We start from the raw sequence: 22,699 nt of genomic DNA, 5'->3' as shown, positions 1-22,699 counted from the left end.
ACTCTGTCCAGACCCTTCAAGATTTTGAATACCTCTATCAAATCTCCTCGCAACCTGCTCTGTTCCAAGGAGAACAATCCCAGCTTCTCCAGTCTATCCACGTAACTGAAGTCCCTCATCCCCGGAATCATTCTAGTAAATCTCTTCCGCACGATCTCTAAGGCCTTCACATCTTTCCTGAAGTGCAGTGCCCAGAACTGGCCACAATACTCCGGTTGTGGCCGAACCAGTGTTTTATAAAGGTTCACCATGACTTCCATATTTTTGTACTCTATGCCTGTATTTATAAAGCCCAGGATCCCGTATGCTTTTTTAATCACTTTCTCAAACTGCCCTGCCACCTTCAACGATTTGTGCACATATACCCCAGATCTCTCTGTTCCTGTACCCCTTTTAGAGTTGTATCCTCTAGTTTATATTGCCTCTCCTCATTCTTCCTGCCGAAATGTATCACACTGCATTTTTCTGCGTTAAATTTCATCTACCACATGTCTGCCCATGCCACCAGCCTGTCTATATTCTCTTTAAAGTCTATCACTATCCTCCTCACTGTTTACTACCCTTCCAAGTTTTGTGTCATCTACTAATTTTGAAATTATGCCCTGTACACCCAAGTCCAAGTCATTAATATATATCAATACATAAACGAGCGAACCCGGAAATATCCCATATCTATGGTCTAACATTTTGGATAATTTTCGTCCGTATTTCTGCCTATCACCTTCAAACCCATTTCTGAGTTAGATATTTTCGGGCTCTTTTTTGAATCAAATAATCAACATTAATTACTTTAAAAAAAAGTCTGTTCCCCATAATCGGTTATTCCTATCAGGGAAAACTATCATCTGATTTCTGGTTTCACTTGTTTGAACTTCCTTGAACTCTGTACACGCGGTATAGCGGAAAAGTCTACTTCACATTGACATTATTAATGTTTCTCAGTAGTTTAAGCTAGGACCATGGAAATATTACCTGTGGAAAACGTCTGGAGCCACTGAGGTGTAAGGATACATAAATATTCTGCAGTTTCACTCAATTATGTTAGGAGGTAAGGGGAAATTTTGCAGAACTTTTTCCTCTGAAGATAAGTGGAAGGACTAGGCCTGGACTTTCCTCATTCCAAGCTTTCTTATAAGGAAAGCTCGAGCAAGTGGAAAGAAAAAAATCACTGGTCGCTATTGTTTGCTTCCTGCCCAGATGGGGGGAAATTTGTTTTCGGCGAAAGTCAACGAGAAAGAAAATTGGGTGTGGTGTGAAACGGTCTGCCGGCTCGCTGTTGCCGTTTTCAACCCCGATATTGCTGTCACCAGGACCTAGAATACGATTTCTCATTCTATTGGGAATATTGGGACCAGGAGCCAGCACTAATTCCTTATTTTACTCTTGTGTCTATCAATTATGCACGTGACATATATTTAATACATAGAAATTAATGGAGTTTCGGTGAAATTTGTAACTTACCGCGCACGTTCTGGCTCTCCCCTTGTTATCACCAGCACATATCATATCATCAGTTATGACTGGTTGATGGTTGTAATAGTTTTTACTGTTGCAGGTGTGCTGGCTAATGACAATTACACTTAATTCTTTCAAAGTGTCAGATGGATCGTTATCATCAACATCGGTCTGTCCCCATCCTAGAACGGTGCATGTTGTTCCATTTTTGATATATTTTGTTGATTTTGGCAGTGAGAAGACCTTTACAAACTTATTCAGTTTTGCAGCTCGATCCAACTGTAGCACAGGGAAGAAAAGTTAGTGCTAAGCGACAGATTTTTATGACAAGAAGAATTTATGTAAAATTGAATGTTGCTTCGATAGAATCCCTAAAGTTTGCACCCTCTACGTGCATTGTTTCCATATTTACGTGCAATTTTTGAACTGGATTTATTTTTAAAAATGTATTTATTACATTGTGTACATCTACAACAGCCTCATTTTCAACAAACATCTACAATTCTCCTAAGATTAGCGACAAAAACAATTTCATCCCATGTGTTTGTGTAAAACATAAGAACATAAGAACATAAGAAATAGGAGCAGGAGCAGGCCAATCGGCCCCTCGAGCCTGCTCCGCCATTCAATAAGATCATGGCTGATCTGATCCTAACCTCAAATCGAAATTCATGTCCAATTTCCTGCCCGCTCCCCGTAACCCCTAATTCCCTTTACTTCTAGGAAACTGTCTATTTCTGTTTTAAATTTATTTAATGATGTTGCTTCCACAGCTTCCTGGGGCAGCAAATTCCACAGACCTACTACCCTCTGAGTGAAGAAGTTTCTCCTCATCTCAGTTTTGAAAGAGCAGCCCCTTATTCTAAGATTATGCCCCCTCGTTCTAGTTTCACCCATCCTTGGGAACATCCTTACCGCATCCACCCGATCAAGCCCCTTCACAATCTTATATGTTTCAATAAGATCGCCTCTCATTCTTCTGAACTCCAATGAGTAGAGTCCCAATCTACTCAACCTCTCCTCATATGTCCACCCCGTCATCCCCGAGATTAACCGAGTGAACCTTCTTTGTACTGCCTCGAGAGCAAGTATGTCTTTTCTTAAGTATGGAGACCAAAACTGTATGCAGTATTCCAGGTGCGGTCTCACCAATACCTTATATAACAGCAGCAATACCTCCCTGTTTTTATATTCTATCCCCCTAGCAATAAAAGCCAACATTCCGTTGGCCTTCTTGATCACCTGCTGCACCTGCATACTAACTTTTTGATTTTCTTGCACGAGGACCCCCAGATCCCTTTGTACTGCAGCACTTTCCAGTTTCTCGCCATTAAAATAATAACTTGCTCTCTGATTTTTCCTGCCAAAGTGCATAACCTCACATTTTCCAATATTGTATTGCATCTGCCAAATCTCCGCCCACTCACCCAGCCTGTCTATATCCCCTTGTAGGTTTTTTATGTCCTCCTCACTCTCTACTTTCCCTCCCATCTTTGTATCATCTGCAAACTTTGATACGTTACACTTGGTCCCCTCCTCCAAATCGTTAATATAGATTGTAAAGAGTTGGGGGCCCAGCACCGACCCCTGCAGAACACCACTGGCTACTGGTTGCCAGTCCGAGAATGAACCATTTATCCCAACTCTCTGCTTCCTGTTAGATAACCAATCCTCCACCCATGCCAGAATATTACCCCCAATCCAGTCATTCTTTATCTTGAGCAATAATCTTTTATGTGGCACCTTGTCGAATGCCTTCTGGAAGTCTAAATACACTACGTCCACTGGTTCCCCTTTATCCACCCTGTACGTTATGTCCTCAAAGAACTCAAGCAAATTTGTCAGACATGACTTCCCCTTCATAAAGCCATGCTGACTTTGTCCTATTAAATTATGTTTATCCAAATGTTCCGCTACTGTCTCCTTAATAATAGACTCCAAAATTTTACCCACCACAGATGTTAGGCTAACTGGTCTATAATTTCCAACCTTCTGCCTACTACCCTTTTTAAATAAGGGTGTTACATTAGCAGTTTTCCAATCTGCTGGGACCTTTGCCGAGTCCAGAGAATTTTGGAAAATTATTACCAAAGCATCCACAATCCCTACGGCCACTTCCCTCAAGACCCTAGGATGTAAGCCATCAGGTCCAGGGGATTTATCCACCTTGAGTCCCATTAATTTACTGAGTACCAATTCCAATTTAGCTCCTCCCCCCCAAGAGCCCCCTGTTTGTCCAGTGTTGGGATATTCTTAGTGTCCTCTACCGTAAAGACTGAAACAAAATATTTGTTCAGCATTTTTGCCATCTCCATGTTTCCCACCATTAATTTCCCAGTCTCATCCTCTAAAGGACCTACCTTTGCCTTAGCCATCTTTTTTCTTTTTATAGAACTATAGAAACTCTTGCTATCTGTTTTTATATTTTTTGCTAATTTATTTTCATAATCTATCTGCCCTTTCTTAATCAATCCTTTAGTTACTTTTTGCTGTCTTTTGAAGACTTCCCAATCTTCTATCCTCCCACTAAGTTTGGCTACCTTATATGTCCTTGTTTTTCATCGGATACTATCCTTGATTTCTTTACTTAGCCACGGATGGCTGTCATTTCTTTTACACCCTTTTTTCCTCAGTGGAATATATATTTTTTGAAAGTTGTAAAATAACTCCTTAAATGAACACCACTGCTCATGTACCGTCTTACCCTTTAATCTATTTTCCCAGTCCACTTTAATCAATTCCGCTCTCATACCATCATAGTCTCCTTTATTCAAGCTCAGTACGCTTGTTTGAGAACCAACCTTCTCACCCTCTAATTGGATATGGAATGTAACCATGTTATGGTCACTCATTCCAAGGGGATCCTTAACTAGGACATTATTAATTAATCCTGGCTCATTACACAGAACCAGGTCCAAGGTTGCTTGCCCCCTCGTAGGATCAGTTACATACTGCTCAAGAAATCCATCCCTAATACACTCAATAAACTCTTCCTCAAGGCTGCCCTGCCCAATTTGATTTGTCCAGTTAATATGAAAGTTAAAATCCCCCATAATTATAGCTGTTCCCTTATTCCATGCCCCGACTATTTCCTGATTAATACTTCTTCCAGCAGAGTTGCAACTATTAGGAGGCCTATATACTACGCCCACGAGTGTTTTTCCCCTTATTATTCCTTATCTCTACCCAAACTGTTTCATTATCCTGATCCTTTGTCCCAATATCATTTCTTAGTATTGCAGTGATTCCCTCCTTTATTAACATAGACACCCCACCTCCCCTTCCTTCCTGCCTGTCCTTCCTGATTGTTAAATACCCTGGCATATTTAATTCCCAGTCGTTGTCACCCTGCAGCCATGTTTCTGTAATGGCCACAAGATCATACCCATACGTAGTTATTTGTGCCGTTAACTCGTCCATTTTGTTACGAATGCTACGTGCATTCAGATAAAGAACTTTCAAATATGTTTTGTGACACTTAGTTCCTGTTTTTTCCTTTTTTAACACTTTACCTTTTACTCCATACCTTCTGTCCCTTCCTGACACGCTTTCCTCTGTCTCCCTGCTCAGGTTCCCAACCCCCTGCCACAGCTTTCATGCTGGGTTAATCACCTTAAGCCTTCTAGTTTTTATTTTATCTGTCGTGCCTAAAGTACACTTTCTTTCCGCTGCGCTACGCTTTTCCCTTTCACTTGTTCTTGAACAGCTGTTTGTACTATTTGTATTGTAGATTTCTCCTGGGTCTTCCCCTCTCTTGCTGCTCTCAACTTTATTCTCTTCTGACTCCCCACTCAGGTTCCCATCCCTCTGCCACTGTAGTTTAAAGCCCAAATACAAACTCTCAGCACATTTTGGACCAATCATTCTATTTAATTTTAATGATAAACCACAGACTTTTGACCTTATCCATATATTACTATATGTATACACATTCACACATTTAGCACTTCATACCCTGAGTAGCGCCAAGTTGTTCTGTTCTGTGTTTCTGTCGTATTCAGGATGTGGTTTTGGATCGATCACTTTAAATTCCTGCGATCCCTTTTTTTTCTCCAACGCGTGGGCTCCAAGAACCACTCTGTTTATTCCCCCTTTAAAAAAATATCTGTGTGACATGAAAAATTAACTTAATGGTATTTTGAGATAAAAACATCCTTGCTTCAAATTGGTTGCATAATTCTAGCACTAACCTTCCTGGGAATATGAAAAAAATTACGACTAGAATTTTGGTTTGAAGCTATCACTGGAAAAATATGGAAAATGTTTGTTTCCTAGGATTGTTTTTACACATCTTGAATAGCACAGAGCTCGCCCCAAAATTATAGCAAAAACAAACTTTTTTTTCATATTCATATTCTCAAAAAGAAAGAAAAAAAACAAGTGCTGGAAATCTGAAATAAAATCAGAAAATGCTAGAAATGCACAGCAAGTTATATTTCATAAGAACATAAGAAATAGGAGCAGGAGTAGGCCATACGGCCCCTCGAGCCTGCTCCGTCATTCAATAAGATCATGGCTGACCTCCGACCTCAACTTCACTTTCCTGCACAATCCCATTATCCTTTGATTCCCTTAGAGTCCCTTCATTTCCTTTTACAGATGTTGATGGATCTGTTGTGAATTTTTCTGATTCTGTGCTGTCAGAATAAGAAGTCAGGTATTAATAAACAACCAATATTTCAATACTTACACTGCACAGTTTGCTGAAGTCAGAACCCACTGGGCATGGATTAAAGTTCCTCCACACACATGCTCATTTGCACTTTGGATGGATGCCATGTAAGATCCTGAACCAGATTTAACATCACGACCTCCAATGATTTCCACACAGACACCTCCAATAAGAAAGCAACACTATTATTACAAATTCAAATTTCTGTGAAGCTAAAGCCAGGTTATTTATATACTTACAGCCTTGACCTGCTAAAGCATAGATCACTGAAACAATGAATGTCGCTTGACGCACATTGGCCATTGTACCCAACTGTGAAAGGTTAGGTAAAAACAGTTTTGTTTTATAGTAGTTAGAGGAGGATGTGGTATTAACAAGTTACAGACTGAAGTATAAAAATTCTGCCCTTACTCTGGTAAGACCTTAATTTTTTAACAGCTTTGTCACAACTCATTTGCCATAACTACTAAAGTTCAAAATTACTCCTACGTTGTGAGCAGAATGTAACTATTTGTAATGACGTGCAAAAATGCTTGGCTCCCGAGGACCATGCCAAAGTAAGGAAGGAATATTTTTTGACTGGAAAAAGAGCTATGCTACATTGTATTTGGATATTTTTAATCACACAGAATAATTCCTTTACATTTTATCTTTGTTTGTATGATTAAGATTAACAAACATTGAAATACCAACCACCAATGAACATTCTAGCTATTCAGCAAAGCGTAAAAAGAAATTCAGCCCTCCTGGGCAAAATTTCAATCACCAATAACAGCTTCACTGATTGTCAACTCGGCCCACTGGTTCCACTGTAAGTCAGAAAGTTTGCGTTCAAGCCCAATACAAACTTAATCCAGGCTAACAAATCAGAGGAAATGCTGCATTGTCAGAGATGCCACATTTTGGATGAAGTGCTAGGCCAAGGCCCCATCTGCCTGTTCAGGTGGATGTAAAAGTTCTCATGGTACTATTGAAAGAACAACAGGGACTTTTCCTGGCAAACATTTGTCCCTCGACTAACACCACTTTCCTGGTCATTCATTCATTTGCTGTTTGTGGGACACTGCACAAATTGGTTTACTTAACAATGACTACTTCAAACATAATCCATTGGCTGTAAAGCACTTTGGGACATATGAAGGATATGATAAGGCATTATATAAAGGCAAGTTCTTTCTGTCATTCCTTGCTACCTCAGTATCACAGTCATTAGCCTTGTTTTTGCCATTCTGGAAGTGTTTCTGATCTGTTTTGTTAATAGATAAAAGGATTTGCCAGCAACAGTTGTAACCAGTAAAACATTAAATTCGAGCTCTGCTGTGCTGCTGTATTGATACATTGTGCAGTAACGCCATTGGGCTAGGTAACAAGATGACAGGTAGAGTATGCCATTAGAAGGCCAATAGCATTTGACTTTAATAATAGGGGCGTAGTGTACAAGAGTAATTATAAATTTTTATATGGCAATAGTTAGGCCTCAGCTAAGTATTGTGTGCAGTTTTGGGCACCCCATTATAGAAAGAATATTAGGCCACAGAGAGCATACAGCATAGATTCACTAGCATGGTGCCAGGGATGGGAAACTATAGTTATAAGGAGAGATTTGAGCAGACAAGTAAAGAATTAATTGTTTTTTAAATTATGAAGGGTTTCAATAGGGTGACTAGGGAAAGACCATTTCCTCTGATTGGGGAGTTGACAATGAGGGATCATTAATTTATAATTGTCACTAAGAGAGAGTGAGGACAGAGGTTAGAAGAAATTTTTTTATGCAGAGAGTTGTTGAAACATGAAAGCCTTTGCCACAGGGATCAGTTGAGGCAGAAACCATTTTATCTTTTAAGGGAACAGACTATAGGGAGAGAGCAGCATAGTAGGATTAGTTTTGGATTGCTCTAGCAAAGACCTGACACAGACAATATTGGCCAAATAGCCTCCATCAGTGTTGTAAATTTGTATGGTTCTATGGACAACAGCCCAACAGCTGTCTTGCTGGTTGTACTTTTTCTACCCTCTTGCTTTGTATCTGCTCACTTACAGTATAGTGTGTCCATACGCATGAAAATTATAATTAATTAGTTAATTTTCTCCAAGGATACCAAATGAGAGAGTATAGGAGGAGCTGGAAGCACAAAAAGGTAGGTTTGTAAGATGCTGTTGAAGGATGTAGCAGATTGCTTTAGGGAAACAATTCCAGATAGCAGGGACATAGTGACAAAGCCATTGTCTTCGGACCCACAAACTCCATTTCCCTCCCCGGCTACTGTTGCAAACTGAACCAGACTGTTCCCAGCCCCGGTGTTTGATCCCATATCCCTGCCATCACAAAATCTGTCTACTTTCACCTCCATCCATCACCCCTGTGCTCACTGACCTACATTGACTCCTGGTCCCCAACGCTTCCATTTTAAAATTCTAACCTGCATCCACATGTTTAAATCACTTTATGGTTTCTCCCCTTCCTATCTCTGTATCCTCCTTCAATGCTAAAACCCCCCTCACCCCACACAGTCTGCTGCTCTGACCCTGGAATCTTGTGTTCCCCCCTTTTCCCTTGGTCCCAAATAGGTGACTGTGCCTTCATTCACCTAAAACCCATGCTCTGGAATTTCCTTCTTAAGCCACATTGCCTCTCCACCTGCCTCTCCTCCTCTAAGACCTTCCTTAAAACCCACCTGTTTAGCCAAACTTTTGGTCACCCCTCCTAATATTTCCTTCTTTGGCTAAGTGTTCATTTTTGAGGTTAGGTCTCTGTGAAGCACCTAGGAATGTTTTTCAATGTTAAAGGCTCATTGAACGATTGGGGCCATGGGATTGAGGGTAATATACTAGCATGGATTGAAGATTGGTTAACGGACAGAAAAGAGAGTAGGAATAAACGGGTCATTTTCGGGTTGGCTGGTTGTAACTAGTGGGGTGCTGCAAGGATCAGTGCTTGGGCCTCAGCTATTTACAATCTATACCAATGACTTAAATGAGGGTACCGAGTGTAATGTATTCAAATTTGTTGACGATAAAAAGCTAGATGGGAAAGTAAGCTGTGAGGCGGATGCAAAGAGGCTGTAAAGGGATATAGACAGGTTAAGTGATTGGGCGAGAAGGTGGCAGATGAAGTATAATGTGGGGAAATGTGAAATTATCCACTTTGGTAGGAAGAATAGAAAAGCAGAATATTTTTTGAAAGATGAGAGACTAAGAAATGTTGGTATTCAGAGGGATTTGGGTGTACTTGTACAAGAATCACAGAAAGTTAACATGCAGGTACAGCAAGCAATTAGGAAAGCAAATGGTATTGCAAGGGGGTTGGAGTTTAAGAGTAAGGAGATCTTGCTGTAATTATATAGGGCTCTGGTGAGACCACACCTGAACTGTGTACAGTTTTGGTCTCCTTACCTAAGGATGGGTATACTTACCTTAGAGGGGATACAATGAAGGTTCACTAGACTGCACATTAGTCTTCAAAAGTCTAATGTGCAGAAAAAAAAACTTCAGAACATCAGACAATACAAGTTACAGGGTCTCTTCCCATATCCCACATCACTGCATTAGGTATCCGAATATACAAGTTTGGTCTATTACAACTAATGGGATTATTGATGGCTGTAATTCTTGATAAAGTGAAAAGCACTTCATTTAATTCATTTGATTGCAAAAATAGCCTTTATTGCAAGGGGGTTGGAGTATAAGAGTAAGGAGATCTTGCTGCAATTACATAGGGCTCTGGTGAGAGAACACCTGGAGTACTGTGAACAGTTTTGGTCTCTTTACCTAAGGAAGGATATACTTGCCTTAGAGGGGATGCAATAAAGGTTCACTAGATTGATTCTCGGGATGAGAGGCTTGTCCTATGAGGAAAGATTGAGTAGAATGGGCCTATATTCTCTGGAGTTTAGAAGAATGAGAGATCATCTCGTTGAAACGTATAAAATTCTCAGAGGGCTTGACAGGGTAAATGTTGAGAGGCTGTTTCCCCTGGCTGGAGAGTCGATAACTAGAGGTCAAAGTCTCAAGATAAGGGGTCGGACATTTAGGACTGAGATGAGGAAAAATTTCTTCACTCAGACGGTTGTGATTCTTTGCAATTCTCTACCCCAGAGGGCTGTGGATGCTCAGTCATTGAGTATCTGCAAGATTGACATCGATGGATATTTGGACACTAAGGGAATCAAGGGATATGGGAATAGGGCAGGAAAGTGGAGTTGAGGTCAAAGATCAGCCATGATCTGATTGAATGGCGGAGCAGGCTCGAGGGGCCATATGCACTACTCCTGCTCCTATTTTTTATGTTCTTATGTTCTAAAGGCGCTGTATCAATATATAGTTATTATTATGTCAAGAAACAGAGAACTAGTAGAGCTTTACAAGAACTGGAGTAATGGGAGTGCTTAATCTTGCAAATGAAAAGATTTTGGCCACAGAGTTTTGATTGACTAAAGTTTGTGAAGGGTGAAAGAGGAGAGGCTGGTGAGGAGGTTTTGGTCTCTTTACCTAAGGAAGGATATACTTGCCTTAGAGGGGATGCAATAAAGGTTCACTAGATTGATTCCTGGGATGAGAGGCTTGTCCTATGAGGAAAGATTGAGTAGAATGGGCCTATATTCTCTGGAGTTTAGAAGAATGAGAGATCATCGCGTTGAAACGTATAAAATTCTCAGAGGGCTTGACAGGGTAAATGTTGAGAGGCTGTTTCCCCTGGCTGGAGAGTCGATAACTAGAGGTCAAAGTCTCAAGATAAGGGGTCGGACATTTAGGACTGAGATGAGGAAAAATTTCTTCACTCAGACGGTTGGATTTTCCGCAGAAGTTACGGGGCAGAGCTGGAGAAACTCCAAGGAAAGTCGCCCCCACCATGTAATGAGGTTCTTGCCTGACTCAGGCTGGCACCTGGGCAGTCCTGGGAAAGGCCCTGGGCAAAATGGTGGCAGGTGGGATCAGAATAGGAACAGAGTAATAAGCGCAGCACTCTGATATCAGGGCCATTACCTACCCGTTCCCACCTGGCAGACCGAGTCAAAATTGTCCCTAGTCTGTTCTTCATGGTTATTTCTCCCAGAATTTCATTGGAGAATTCTTTTAATAATTAGAACAATAGCAAAAGGAAGTATTCAGAAGATGCTTTTAAATGTTTTTATGCTTTAATCATCAAAGCACATCATAAGCAATATCTTGATCCAGATGTATAGAGTACTTCACTTATCAAATATACTAATGGTTCAGTTTCAGTTTTCCTGCCAATTACAAATAAATCTTTACAATCATCATTGTTGTTTTACTGTAAAAAAGATATAGCAACAGTTTAAAGTATATTTCAACTAATCTGAGAATGTAAATACAGCTCCATGGCCAAATAAACAAAAAAAACTGTACACAGGTCTTCAGCATCATTGTCAGTTTTCACACTGTTTAATAGGTAAATTGTCACAAATCCAGATACAAATGAATGTTTTTAATTGACAAAAAAAATTCTACAGCTACACAAAAATCATTGATAATGAATGAGTTTGCAACGAAAGTAACAAAAACACGAAGCCCGCTCTATCTCTGTCATGTAACAGTTTCTTGTTTTCTTAGCAATATTCAGGCATAATTTTCCCTTTCCTAAGCACGCCCATCTCTAACCAGCTGCACAATTAGGAGCAATGGGATCTGACATGCATCATTGACAGTTTATGTTGAGTACTGTTCAGCAAAACTTTTCAGTTTCTCCGTCAGCAATAGCTGATGAAGCCACATAGAATCATAGAATGATCACAGCACAGAAGGAGGCCATTCGGCCCATTGAATCCATGCCGGCTCTCTGCAAGAGCAATCCAGCTAGTCCCACTCCCCCACCCTTTCCCCGTGGCCCTGCAAATTTTTTCCCTTCAAGTACTTACCAAATTCCCTTTTGAAGGCCATGATTGAATCTGCCTCCGCCACCCTTTCAGGCAGCGCATTCCAGATACTAACCACTCGCGATTTTAAAAAGTTTTTCCTCTTGTCACCTTTGGTTCTTTTGTCAATCACCTTAAATCTATGTCCTCTAGTTCTTGATCCTTCCGCCAATGGGAACAGTTTCTCTCTATCTACTCTGTCTAGACCCTTCATGATTTTGAATAGCTCTATCAAATCTCCTCGCAACCTTCTCTGCTCTAAGGAGAACCACCCCAGCTTCTCCAGTCTATCCACGTAACTGAAGTCCTTCATCCCTGGAACCATTCTGGTAAACCTGTTCTGCACTCTCTCTAAGGCTTTCACATACTTCCTAAAGTGCGGTGCCTAGAATTTGGACACAATACTCGAGTTGTGGCCGAATCAATGTTTTATAAATGTTCATCATGACTTCCTTGCTTTTGTATTTTAGGAACATAGGAACATAAGAACAGGAGTAGGCCATTCAGCCCCTCGAGCCTGCTCCGCCATTTGATAAGATCATGGCTGATCTGTGATCTAACTCTATATACCTGCCTTTGGCCCATATCCCTTAATACCTTTGGTTGGCAAAATGCTATCTATCTCAGATTTAAATTTAGCAATTGAGCTAGCATCAAATTATCATCATTTTATGCCTCTATTTATAAAGCCCAGGATCCCATGTGCTTTGTTAACCGCTTTCTCAACCTGCCCTGCCACCTTCAATGCTTTGTGCATGTACACCCCCAGATCTCTCTGTTCCTGAGCCCCTTTTAGAGTTGTGCCCTCTAGTTTATATTGCCTCTCTTCGTTCTTTCTACCAAAATGCTTCACTTCACATTTTTCGGCGTTAAATTTCATCTGCCACACGTACTCCCATTCCACTAGCCTGCCTATATCCTCTTGAAGTCTATCACTATCCTCCTCACTGTTCACTACACTTCCAAGTTTTGTGTCATCTGCAAATTTGGAAATTGTGCCCTGTACACCCAAGTCCAAGTCATTAATATATATTAAAAAAAGCAGTGGTCCCAGCACTGACCCCTAGAGTTCACCACTGCATACCTCCCTCCAGTCTGAAAAGCAACCATTCACCACTACGCTCTGTTTCCTGTCACTTAGCCAATTTCGTATCCATGCTGCCACTGCCCCTTTTATTCCATGGGCTTCAACTTTGATGACAAGCCTATTATGTGGCACTTTATCAAATGCTTTTGGAAGTCCATATACACTACATCAACCGCATTGCCCTTATCGATTCTTTCTGTTACCTCATCAAAAAACTTAATCAAGTTAGTTAAACACGATTTGCCTTTAACAAATCCATGCTGGTTTCCTTACTTAATCCCCACTTGTCCAAGTGACTGTTAATTTTGTCCCAGAGTATCGTTTCTCAAAGTTTCCCCACCACTGAGGTTAAACTGACATGGTTGCTGGGTTTATCCTTACACCCTTTTTTGAACAACGGTATAACATTTGCAATTCTGCAGTCCTCTGGCACCACCCCCCGTATCCAAGAATGATTGGAAGATCATGGCCAGTACCTCCACAATTTTCATCGTTACTTCCCTCAGCAACCTAGGATGCATCCCATCCGGACCGGGTGATTTATTTATTTTAAGTACAGCTAGCCTTTCTAGTACCTCCTCTTTATCAATTTTTTGTCCATCCAGCATCTCAATTACCTCTTCTGTTACTATGGGCTCGATATTAGGAGGGAGGCGGGTTGGCAGCAGGGGGTCGACTGGGCACGTGGGTAATACGCCCAGTGATTTCGGGGTGCTCCGCACGCGATCGCAGCCTAATTGAAGCCACTTACCTTGGCTTCCGGGTTTCGCGCTGGAAAGTTGCGCAGTGGACGGACTGCGCACCTGCATCATAGGCTGTCAGCTGGAGGAGCCCTATTTAAAGGGGCAGTCCTCCACTGACTGATGCTGCAGAAAATAGGCAAAATTACAGCATGGAGCATCCCAGGGGGAAGGCTGCTCCCAGGTTTAATGATGCCTCACTCCAGGTCTTACTGGATGGGGTGAGGAGGAGGAGGAGGAGGAGGAGGAGGGAGATCTTCCACCCGGCAGACAGGAGGAAGTGGCATGCCTCTGCCACCACGAAGGCCTGGCTCGAGGTGGCAGAGGAGGTCACCAGCACCACCAACATACCACGCACCTGCATACAGTGCAGGAGGTGCTTCAATGACCTAAGTAGGTCAGCTAAAGTGAGTACACTTACTCATTCCCCTACACTCCATCTGCCACATCACCGCCCCCACCCCACATCTCCTTCTGCACTGCCAACACTACTCTATCACATCACTCCTCATACCCACTCAAAGCTCATCCTCATCTTACCTGCACGGCTCGGACGTCCAAAAATCGAGCCCTATGACTTTGGCAGCATCTTCTTCCTTGGGAAAGACAGATGCAAAGTACCTCAGCCATGCCCTCTGCCTCCATGAGTAGATCTCCTTTTTGGTCCCTAATCGTTCCCACCCCTCCTTTTACTACCCGTTCACTGTTTATATGCCTATAGAAGACTTTTGGATTCCCTTTTAGTCGCCAGTCTATTCTCATACTCTCTCTTTGCCCCTCTTATTTCCTTTTTCACTTCCACATTGCTGATAGCATGTCTGGAGGACATCACCAGAGGGAATGAAATCAACAGTGTCCATGGACCTGTCTCCAAGCTGGACCGAGTAAAATTAATATTGATGTAATATAGAGACAATTATGTAGGAGAGGGAGGAGGGTTATAAAATCTGCTAAAAATTGAACTGGCTATGTGACCAGGGCTTTCAAAAGCACAAACCACTATTACATCGGAGGAGAATGAGTGGCTTTTTACATGTACGTCTAAAAATAAGTATTTTGAGGGTCTTTAAGATTTCAAGTGACCAAATGTTTCAGTAACATATATTTCATCTGTCAGGTTCCCTTTGAATTCATCCAAACAACAAGCGAACTACAACATAAATAGCAACAAACAAACAAGCACAGCCTCTTTCTGTTAGATTTGTTCCTTTGTCTCATTAAAATTTACAACTCCAATAACTTTCTTGATCCAAGAGAGATATTTCTCTGTTATCCAGGTATAAATGCCAGGTTTGTTGGCAATTGCACAGCCCTTTCCAGATGAAGTAATACCAACAATCACCTTCTGACTCAGGAACTTTCTTTTGCACATTAATGGGCCTCCTCCATCACCCTGTGGCAAAGATTTTAAAATGTTAGACTTAAAATACTGTAATAAAATATTTAAAAACCCACAGAATGTACTAAAGTTAATGACAAATTTAGGATTGTACCCTATTTCTATTAAATCAATTACTTAGAAATACATAGAAGTTTACAACACGGAAGCCATTAATCCCAACCAGTCCATGTCGGTGTTTACCCTCCATGCGAGCAAATAGTTCTAATCACATTTACCCACCCTGTTCCCATTGGTGCCACAAATGGTGCCAGAACCTACCCAAAATATTCAAATGCTGTTGATCCCGGGAAGTTGATAGGATCAGGGGTGTCAAAATTTACCCCCACGCACTTCCAGCGGTAGAATAGGACAACAGAAAATTCGAGATCAGTGACTTTTGAGGGTTTTTTTTATTAAATGTAAATTTAAGCCCATCCATGTGCTTTATGTTTTACGAACAAGCTAATTATATCTGTCCTCTCAGGTGGCGTAAAAGATCCCATAACACGAATCGAAGACGAGCAGAGGAGTTCTCCCCAGTGTCCTGGCTAATATTTGTCCCTCAACCAACACCACTAAAACAGATGGTCTCATCATTATCACACTGTTGATTGTGGGACCTTTCTGTGCTCAAATTGGCTGCCGCATTTCCTACATTACAACAGTGATTACACTTCAAAAGTACTTCACTGTAAAGCACTTTGGGATGTCTAGAGGTCATGAAAGGCGCTATATAAATGCAAGTTCTTATTTCTTTTTTTCTTGAACAGAGATGTACTTGGTCTCTATCACACTGGTGAAATATCACAGCTGTATCCCAGTGCAGAATACATTTTATATTTAGAAAAATCCTTCAAATGATAGCATGTAACTTACCAGGCAGGAATCTTTTTTACCCTTTTTATCACCTGCACAGATCATGTTGTCCGTTATAACTGGATTCCTGTTGTAATATTTTTTACTATTGCAGGTTTTCCGATCAATCACAGTTACATCTGCTTCTTTCAAAGTGTCAGATTGTTTTTTGTCCCTGACACTGGTTTGTCCCCATCCAATGATACTGCACTTTACTCCAGATTTAAGGTCTTTTGCTGAAGTTGGCAGTGGGAGGATTTTTATATTCTTGTTCTTAATATTTGCAGCTTGTGCTAACTGTAACAAGTAAGAAAAATGTTACTGTCTCCACTTGCTTCTCAGAATATACCTGTAAGGATATAACCCATGTATAGACACTGGCTGCAGACAAGCACATAAAATGTGTAAATAATCAACTTTATTCATTGTGCCAATCGTTTTATTCAAGTACAAAGTGTAAAAGATGGAAAGGCCACTCAGGAGATACAAGTTGTTGCTTTGCTGTAGCTCCAACAGGGCTCCTGCAGCCCTTTAGTTCTGGGCCCTAGTTGCCAATTCGGATGCGTGAGTCTAGACAGTGAGTGTGAGTAAAGTGTCAACTGCTGGAAGCATCACATGTTAAGAGATTATAATTAAATATGTAGCTAAATAAATACATAGATGAAATCAAGAATATTTGTTTACACCTGGGTTTACCACCAATTGTCCGCCAGGGTTACAATGGGAGAACCCTGTGGAAATTCTACCCCTTTCTTTTTAAGTGTAGTAGGTTACCAGTTCTCACACATTGAAGATATTTACAGATACTTGATTGAACAATAATCACCTCAAGAAGCATGATGTCATTGTCCAATGTGTTCTTGAATTCTGGGTATGGGCAAAACCTTTTAACAGAAATTTTCTGTTCTGACTTATCCTTCTTTTGGAGTGAGTGAGCTCCAAGAACCACTGAGGATTTCTTTGTCTCGACCAACCTGTTGATGTTGAAAAGTTGAAGCATTACTTAGTGGAACAACAACAGCTTGCATTTAAATAGCAACTTCAATGTAGAAAAATATCTGAAGAGGCTTCGCAGAGGAAGAAAGGAATGGAGACAAAGCTCCCGTGGGAGAGTTAAGAGGCATCCTCCAAGGTAAAATAGCTCGTCCACACTAATTATCACACATGAAGAATGGACGCTTGAGGCATGATTTTAACATGGAGGCGGGAAAGGAGTGGGGGGGCATGATAATCGGACTTGAAACCTGGAAGCTCAGTTGACGGGTCACGATCGCAGATTGCGACCTTAATGAAGTCAATAAATTTTACTTCTGGGCTTTACGCCCGGCAGCCAGCCTGATTGACAGACTGTCGGGCAGAAAGGCCGGGGATCAGAGAAGAGGGAGGGTGGGATCGTGGGTCTCGGAGGACATGGGGGTTGGTGGGGGGGAGATGCTGATGTCGGGAGGAGTGGGGGTCTGATGCCGGGAGGAGAACGGAGTGGGGGTCTGATGCCGGGAGGAGATTGGGGAGGGAGGGCTGATGCCGGGAAGAGATCGGGAGGGGGTTAGAATTATAGAATCGTTCCAGCACAGAAGGAGGCCATTTGGCCCATCGAGTCTCTGCCGGCTCTTTGTAAGAGCAATCCAATGAGTCTCATTCCCTTGCTCTTTCTCCACAGCCCTGCAAATTTTTTCTCTTCAAGTATTTATCCAATTCCTTTTTGAAAGCCATGAATGAATCTGCTCCCAGCACCCTTTCAGGCAGCTCATTCCAGATCATATCTACTCGCTGCGTAAAAAAGTTTTTCCTCACGTCGCCTTTGGTTCTTTTGCCAAACACTTTAAGTCTGTGTCCTCTGGTTCTCAACACTTTTGCCAATGGGAACAGTTTCTCTTTATTTACTTTATCTAAATCCGCCTTGATTTTGAATACCTCTATCAAATTTCCTCTCCACCTTCTCTGCTCTAAGGAGAACAGCCCTAGCTTCTCCAGTCTATCCATGTAACTGAAGTCCCTCATCCCTGGAACCATTCCAGTAAATATTTCTGCACCCTCTCTAAGGCCTTCACGTCCTTCCTAAAGTGTGGTGCCCAGAATTGGGCACAATACTACAGTTGTTGCCGAACCAGTGTTTTATAAAGGTTCAACATAACTTCCTTGCTTTTGTAATCTATGGGGGAAAAATTCGATAGTGCCTATTATTGGGCATAGGTAGCGTGATCCGCTATTAACCCGCGCCCAATGGCCCCTGCGTAGGCAGGACGAGACTTTTGTCAGGCCTGAGGACTTACCTGCAATCAGCGTTGGAAATCAGCGCTGAATGAGGATTCCATGCAATTCGCACTTTTCACCAGCAGGGGGATCTCCAATCTCTTAAAGGCAGGTTGGCTCTTAAAAATCTCTTAAAGGTAGCTGGTAACTGTTATTTGCTGAAAATAACAGTCTGCAGTCTGCACAGAGTTTGAACGGAGATCAGACATCGCACATGTAAAACATAGATGCAGGTCCCATCCCTATGTTTACTCACTGATGAGTTATGTTAAAACATTGAATAAAGGTTGCACACTACTAAATCCCATATCCTCCAATCTGCATGCCAGACCTCACCAATCTGCTGATCTGAGTTGGTACCAGGCCTGTGAGAGTGCGTACACCAAGGTTCTCTGCTGATGCACTAGAGGCATTGGTGCAAGAGGTGGACAGAAGGAGGGACATCCTATATCTGCAAGGGGGAGGGGGGGCGGGAGCAAGAGGCCCTCCAGACATATGGCCAAATGGCAGTGGGAGGCAGCAGGGAACCAAGTCTATCTCAGGCGCACAGCACCATGAACATGGATGTAGTGCAGGAAGAAATTCAATGCTTTGACACGAGTGATCAAGATGAGTGAGGTCAACTGTCAAGTGGCGTCTCCTATCAACTGCACCACTAGCCGCATCCACGCACTATACCCCCATCACCCACATACCAACAAACTCTTTCCATCAGTACTCAACTCTTCAAATCAGATGCTACCTTCTCACCCTTACACATTACCACTGTTGCAAGCCGCCCAACCACAACTCACAGGCCAGGCGCACTGGCAGCCATTCAACCATGACAGGCTCATCACCCAGACACACGTCTCGCTTTCTTGCAGAAGAAGGTGGCGCATAACAGGAGGCAGCAAGTGGCAGTGGCATTTAGCCATTCAATGAGATCATGGTGGACCTGTGACCTAACTCCGTACACCCGCCTTAGTCCCATATCCCTTAATATCCTTGGTTCACAGAAATCTATCAATCTCAGATTTAGAATTCACAATTGAGCTAGCATCAACTGCCGTTTACAGAAGAGCGTTCCAAACCTCTCCCACCCTTTGCGTGTAGAAGCATTTCCTAATTTCATTCCCGCATGTCCTAACCCTAACCCTAATGTTAGGCTTTGTCCCCGTGTCCTAGTATTCAAGTATAGGAGACCTCCAAAGACAGTTACAAATGTAGCAACAGCCAGAAGCAATAATCCAGCCACTAATCTGTAAATCCTGCTTGGTCCCTTTACATAGCGCTGGTGGGGATCCTCCAGGCATTCTAAGACATGTTCAGGTGGTCATGGTTAAGACTGTGCATTGAGCTGAGCATTAAGTGCCAAAACGTGTCAATCACTTTAAATCAGCTTTGCACACTGGTTATATCCATTTTCTCCTTACTTTACATGCTTCCGGTCTTCGGTATTTGCGCATGCGCGAACTCCTATACCAAGATGGCGTCCAGCGCATGTCATGCTGGAAACATGCGTGCGCAGCCAAAACGCCATCCTGGATCTTCGAGAGGCCGCGTAGCGCTAAAACAACTGGCGCTACATGGCCCAATTTAGCGCCCTATGCCTCTATTTATAAAGGCCAGGGTCCTGTACACTTTTTTAATCGCTTTCTCAACCTGTTCTACCAGCTTCAAAGATTTATGCAAATATACCTCAGGTGTCTCTGTTCCTGCACCCCATTTAGAACTGTATCGTTCAGTTTATATTGCCTCTATCTTAGAGATCGGAAGACGAGGTCGGAGAACGGGTGAAGCGTCGGAGTTGGGAGGGGGGGGGGGCAACATCCGGGGGGATGGTCCATCATTGGCGGGGGGTCCAGCACTGGGGTTCCAGCATCGGGAGGGTTCAGCATTGTGAAGGTTGAGCATTGGGAGGGTCCAGCATCGTTGGGGGGGGGGTGTTCCAACATCGGGGTGGGGGGAATTGGCCGATCGTGAGGTCATGTCACGCCAGGTGAGCTTGTGGGCCTGGAAGAAGCATTCCTGCTCCTCCTAGCCTATCCTCACCTCATGGATTCGGCTCTTCCTGCCTGATATGAATTGGAAGCGATGGGAAACCCGAACAGTTAAGGTTAAAGTTGTTTTACTTTTGTAGTACACAAATAATTAAGTACCTCAACTATTTCAATGAGGTATATTGCCCCTTTAAGTATCGGCCAGGCGGCTTTAAGTGGGGGTGGAACTTTCGGGCGTCTGTTGCGTGTGCGCATCCAAACACACCTGGGTCAAACTCGGAAGTGGGTGCATTGGAGCGGTCCCGCTCCAAAAAATTTACTGCCCACTCACCCCCAACCCACCCATTCTTGGGGGTTAAAACTTGCCCCTTGGTCCGAGTACTGATGGCCTGCGGAACTGTACCCCAGCGAGAGTGAGCACATTCAGGAGAAGATTGGAGCAAACTAGAAAAAATTATGTGATGGAGAAATGTCAAAGCAGAATACAGCCAATAAAAAAATGCCATGTTTCAGAACATAGGAACAGGAGTAGACCATTCAGCCCCTCGAACCTGTTCCGCCATTCAATTAGATCATGGCTGATCTGTATCTTAACTCCATTTACCCACCTTGGTTCCATACCCCTGAATGCCCTTACCTATCGAAAATCTGTCAATCTCAGCTTTGAAATTTTCAATTGACCTAGCCTCAACAGCTATTTGGGGGAAAGAGTTCCGGATTTTCATTACCCTTTGTGTGAAGATATGCTTCCTGACAAAACGCATAAACGGCCTAGCTCTAATTTTAAGATAACCATTTGTTCTGGACTCCACCACTAGAGGAAATAGTTTCTATCTGCGCTTTCAAACCTTCTAATCATTTTAATCTTCTATACTCAAGAGGATACAAGCCTAATCTATGCATCCTGTCCTCATAATTTAACCCTTTTAGTTCCGGTATAATTCTGGTGAATCTACGCTGCACCCCCTCCAAAGCCAATATATACTTCCTGAGGTGCGGTGCCCAGAACTGACTGCAGTACTCCAGATGTGGTCTAACCAGAGCTTTATACAACTGTAGCAAATCTTCCACCCCTTTGATTTCCAGCCCCCTTGAGGTAAAGGCTAACATTCCATTAGCCTTTTCAATTATTTTTTGAACCTGTCAACTAGCTTTAAGTGATTTCTGTACATGGACCCTAAATCTTTCTGCTCCTCCATGGTTCCTAGTTTTTCACCATTTAGAAAATACTTTGATCTATCTTTCTTAGGTCCAAAGTGGATAACCTCACACTTCCCCACGTTGACCATCTGCCACAGTTTTGAGAAATCACTTTCTCCAACCATAATAGATAGTTAGCTATATTTTTAGAAATTTAGAAATTAAATTACTGTATATTCAGAAACACAGTCATAAATGGCAATAGCACTGAAATCCTTTTAAACATAGGATCTGAAAAATTTGAATATAAACAGATAAGAGAATAGAAATGCTAGTTAAAGATGACCTGCCATAAAAAAGTGAAACCTCTGTTATCAGAAGGTGCAGTTATACTGTGACTATTGATTTCAGATTGGAGGCTCCAATATCCATTCACAGCTGGCAGTAACTTGTTCACACTCTGGGAGTGAATTGGACTGTCAGATCCAGATGAGAGCTCTGTCCAAGCATGTGTAAAGTTCTAGTCTTGGCCATAAAGTTTGTAAACCCAGTTTAATGCCACACTGGAGTTACATTACTAATTTACAGCCTGAAAAATTGTGTTACTCCCTCTAATTTGTTCAGGAAAATACATCTAAAGAGATTAGAATTAATAAAATATCTTACATTTGACAGTTTGCGGCAGTCAGAACCCATTTTGCTTGGATCAGAATTCCTCCACATATATGCTTGTTGTTAGACTGGATGGACACCATGTAAGGTCTTGAATGAGGTTTAACGTCATGACTTCCGATGATTTCCATGCAGTTAGCTATAGGAGAAAAAAATATATAACTATCACAAACAGCAATCATTTCAGTGAAGTTAAAAACACAGTTTATCATATACTTACAGCCCTGGTCAGCGAAGACACTGATTACTGACACAACGAATGCCACCTGCAGCATGCTGAGCATTTTGTCCAAATGCACTAGGCTAAGAGCAGCTCTTGTAGCTTTGGAGGAGGATGTGGTATTAGCAAGTTTTAGACTAAAGTGTTGCTTTGTTACTTTTTAATGGTTTTATCAAAACTAGTAATGTCACAACGATACAGCTCTGAGAACATTACAGTCATGCCCTCATTAGAAACTGATAGTAGCTCACAATTTGTCATAACATGCAAAATTCTTGCTTTTCAAGGACTATACCATAAAGAAGGTGGCATAAATATTGCCTACAACAAAGGAAGTTATGCCATAATTATAGTTAGATTTTCAAAAAA

General features: G+C 42.0%; 1 protein-coding gene across 1 annotated transcript in view; it reads right to left on the bottom strand.

Moving 5' to 3' along the window:
- LOC137332936 (transmembrane protease serine 9-like) overlaps nt 1-22,465 on the bottom strand; it is a 28,014-nt gene extending 5,549 nt beyond the window's left edge. The window contains exons 1-9 of the mRNA XM_067997372.1: nt 22,331-22,465; nt 22,105-22,249; nt 16,890-17,037; nt 16,085-16,360; nt 15,029-15,220; nt 6,367-6,439; nt 6,146-6,290; nt 5,410-5,560; nt 1,462-1,734 (exon numbers count right to left, since the gene is read on the bottom strand). Coding sequence (XP_067853473.1) covers nt 1,462-1,734; nt 5,410-5,560; nt 6,146-6,290; nt 6,367-6,439; nt 15,029-15,220; nt 16,085-16,360; nt 16,890-17,037; nt 22,105-22,249; nt 22,331-22,394 — 1,467 coding nt within the window. The 5' untranslated portion in view covers nt 22,395-22,465. The remainder of the gene's footprint in view (nt 1-1,461; nt 1,735-5,409; nt 5,561-6,145; nt 6,291-6,366; nt 6,440-15,028; nt 15,221-16,084; nt 16,361-16,889; nt 17,038-22,104; nt 22,250-22,330) is intronic.
- Nucleotides 22,466-22,699: the final 234 nt, after the last annotated feature.

Source organism: Heptranchias perlo, chromosome 1 (assembly GCF_035084215.1).
Source record: "Heptranchias perlo isolate sHepPer1 chromosome 1, sHepPer1.hap1, whole genome shotgun sequence".
Classification (NCBI taxonomy): Eukaryota; Metazoa; Chordata; class Chondrichthyes; order Hexanchiformes; family Hexanchidae; genus Heptranchias; species Heptranchias perlo.
The sequence above is the reverse complement of the archived record's forward strand: the minus strand, read 5'-3'. Positions and strand labels throughout refer to the sequence as shown.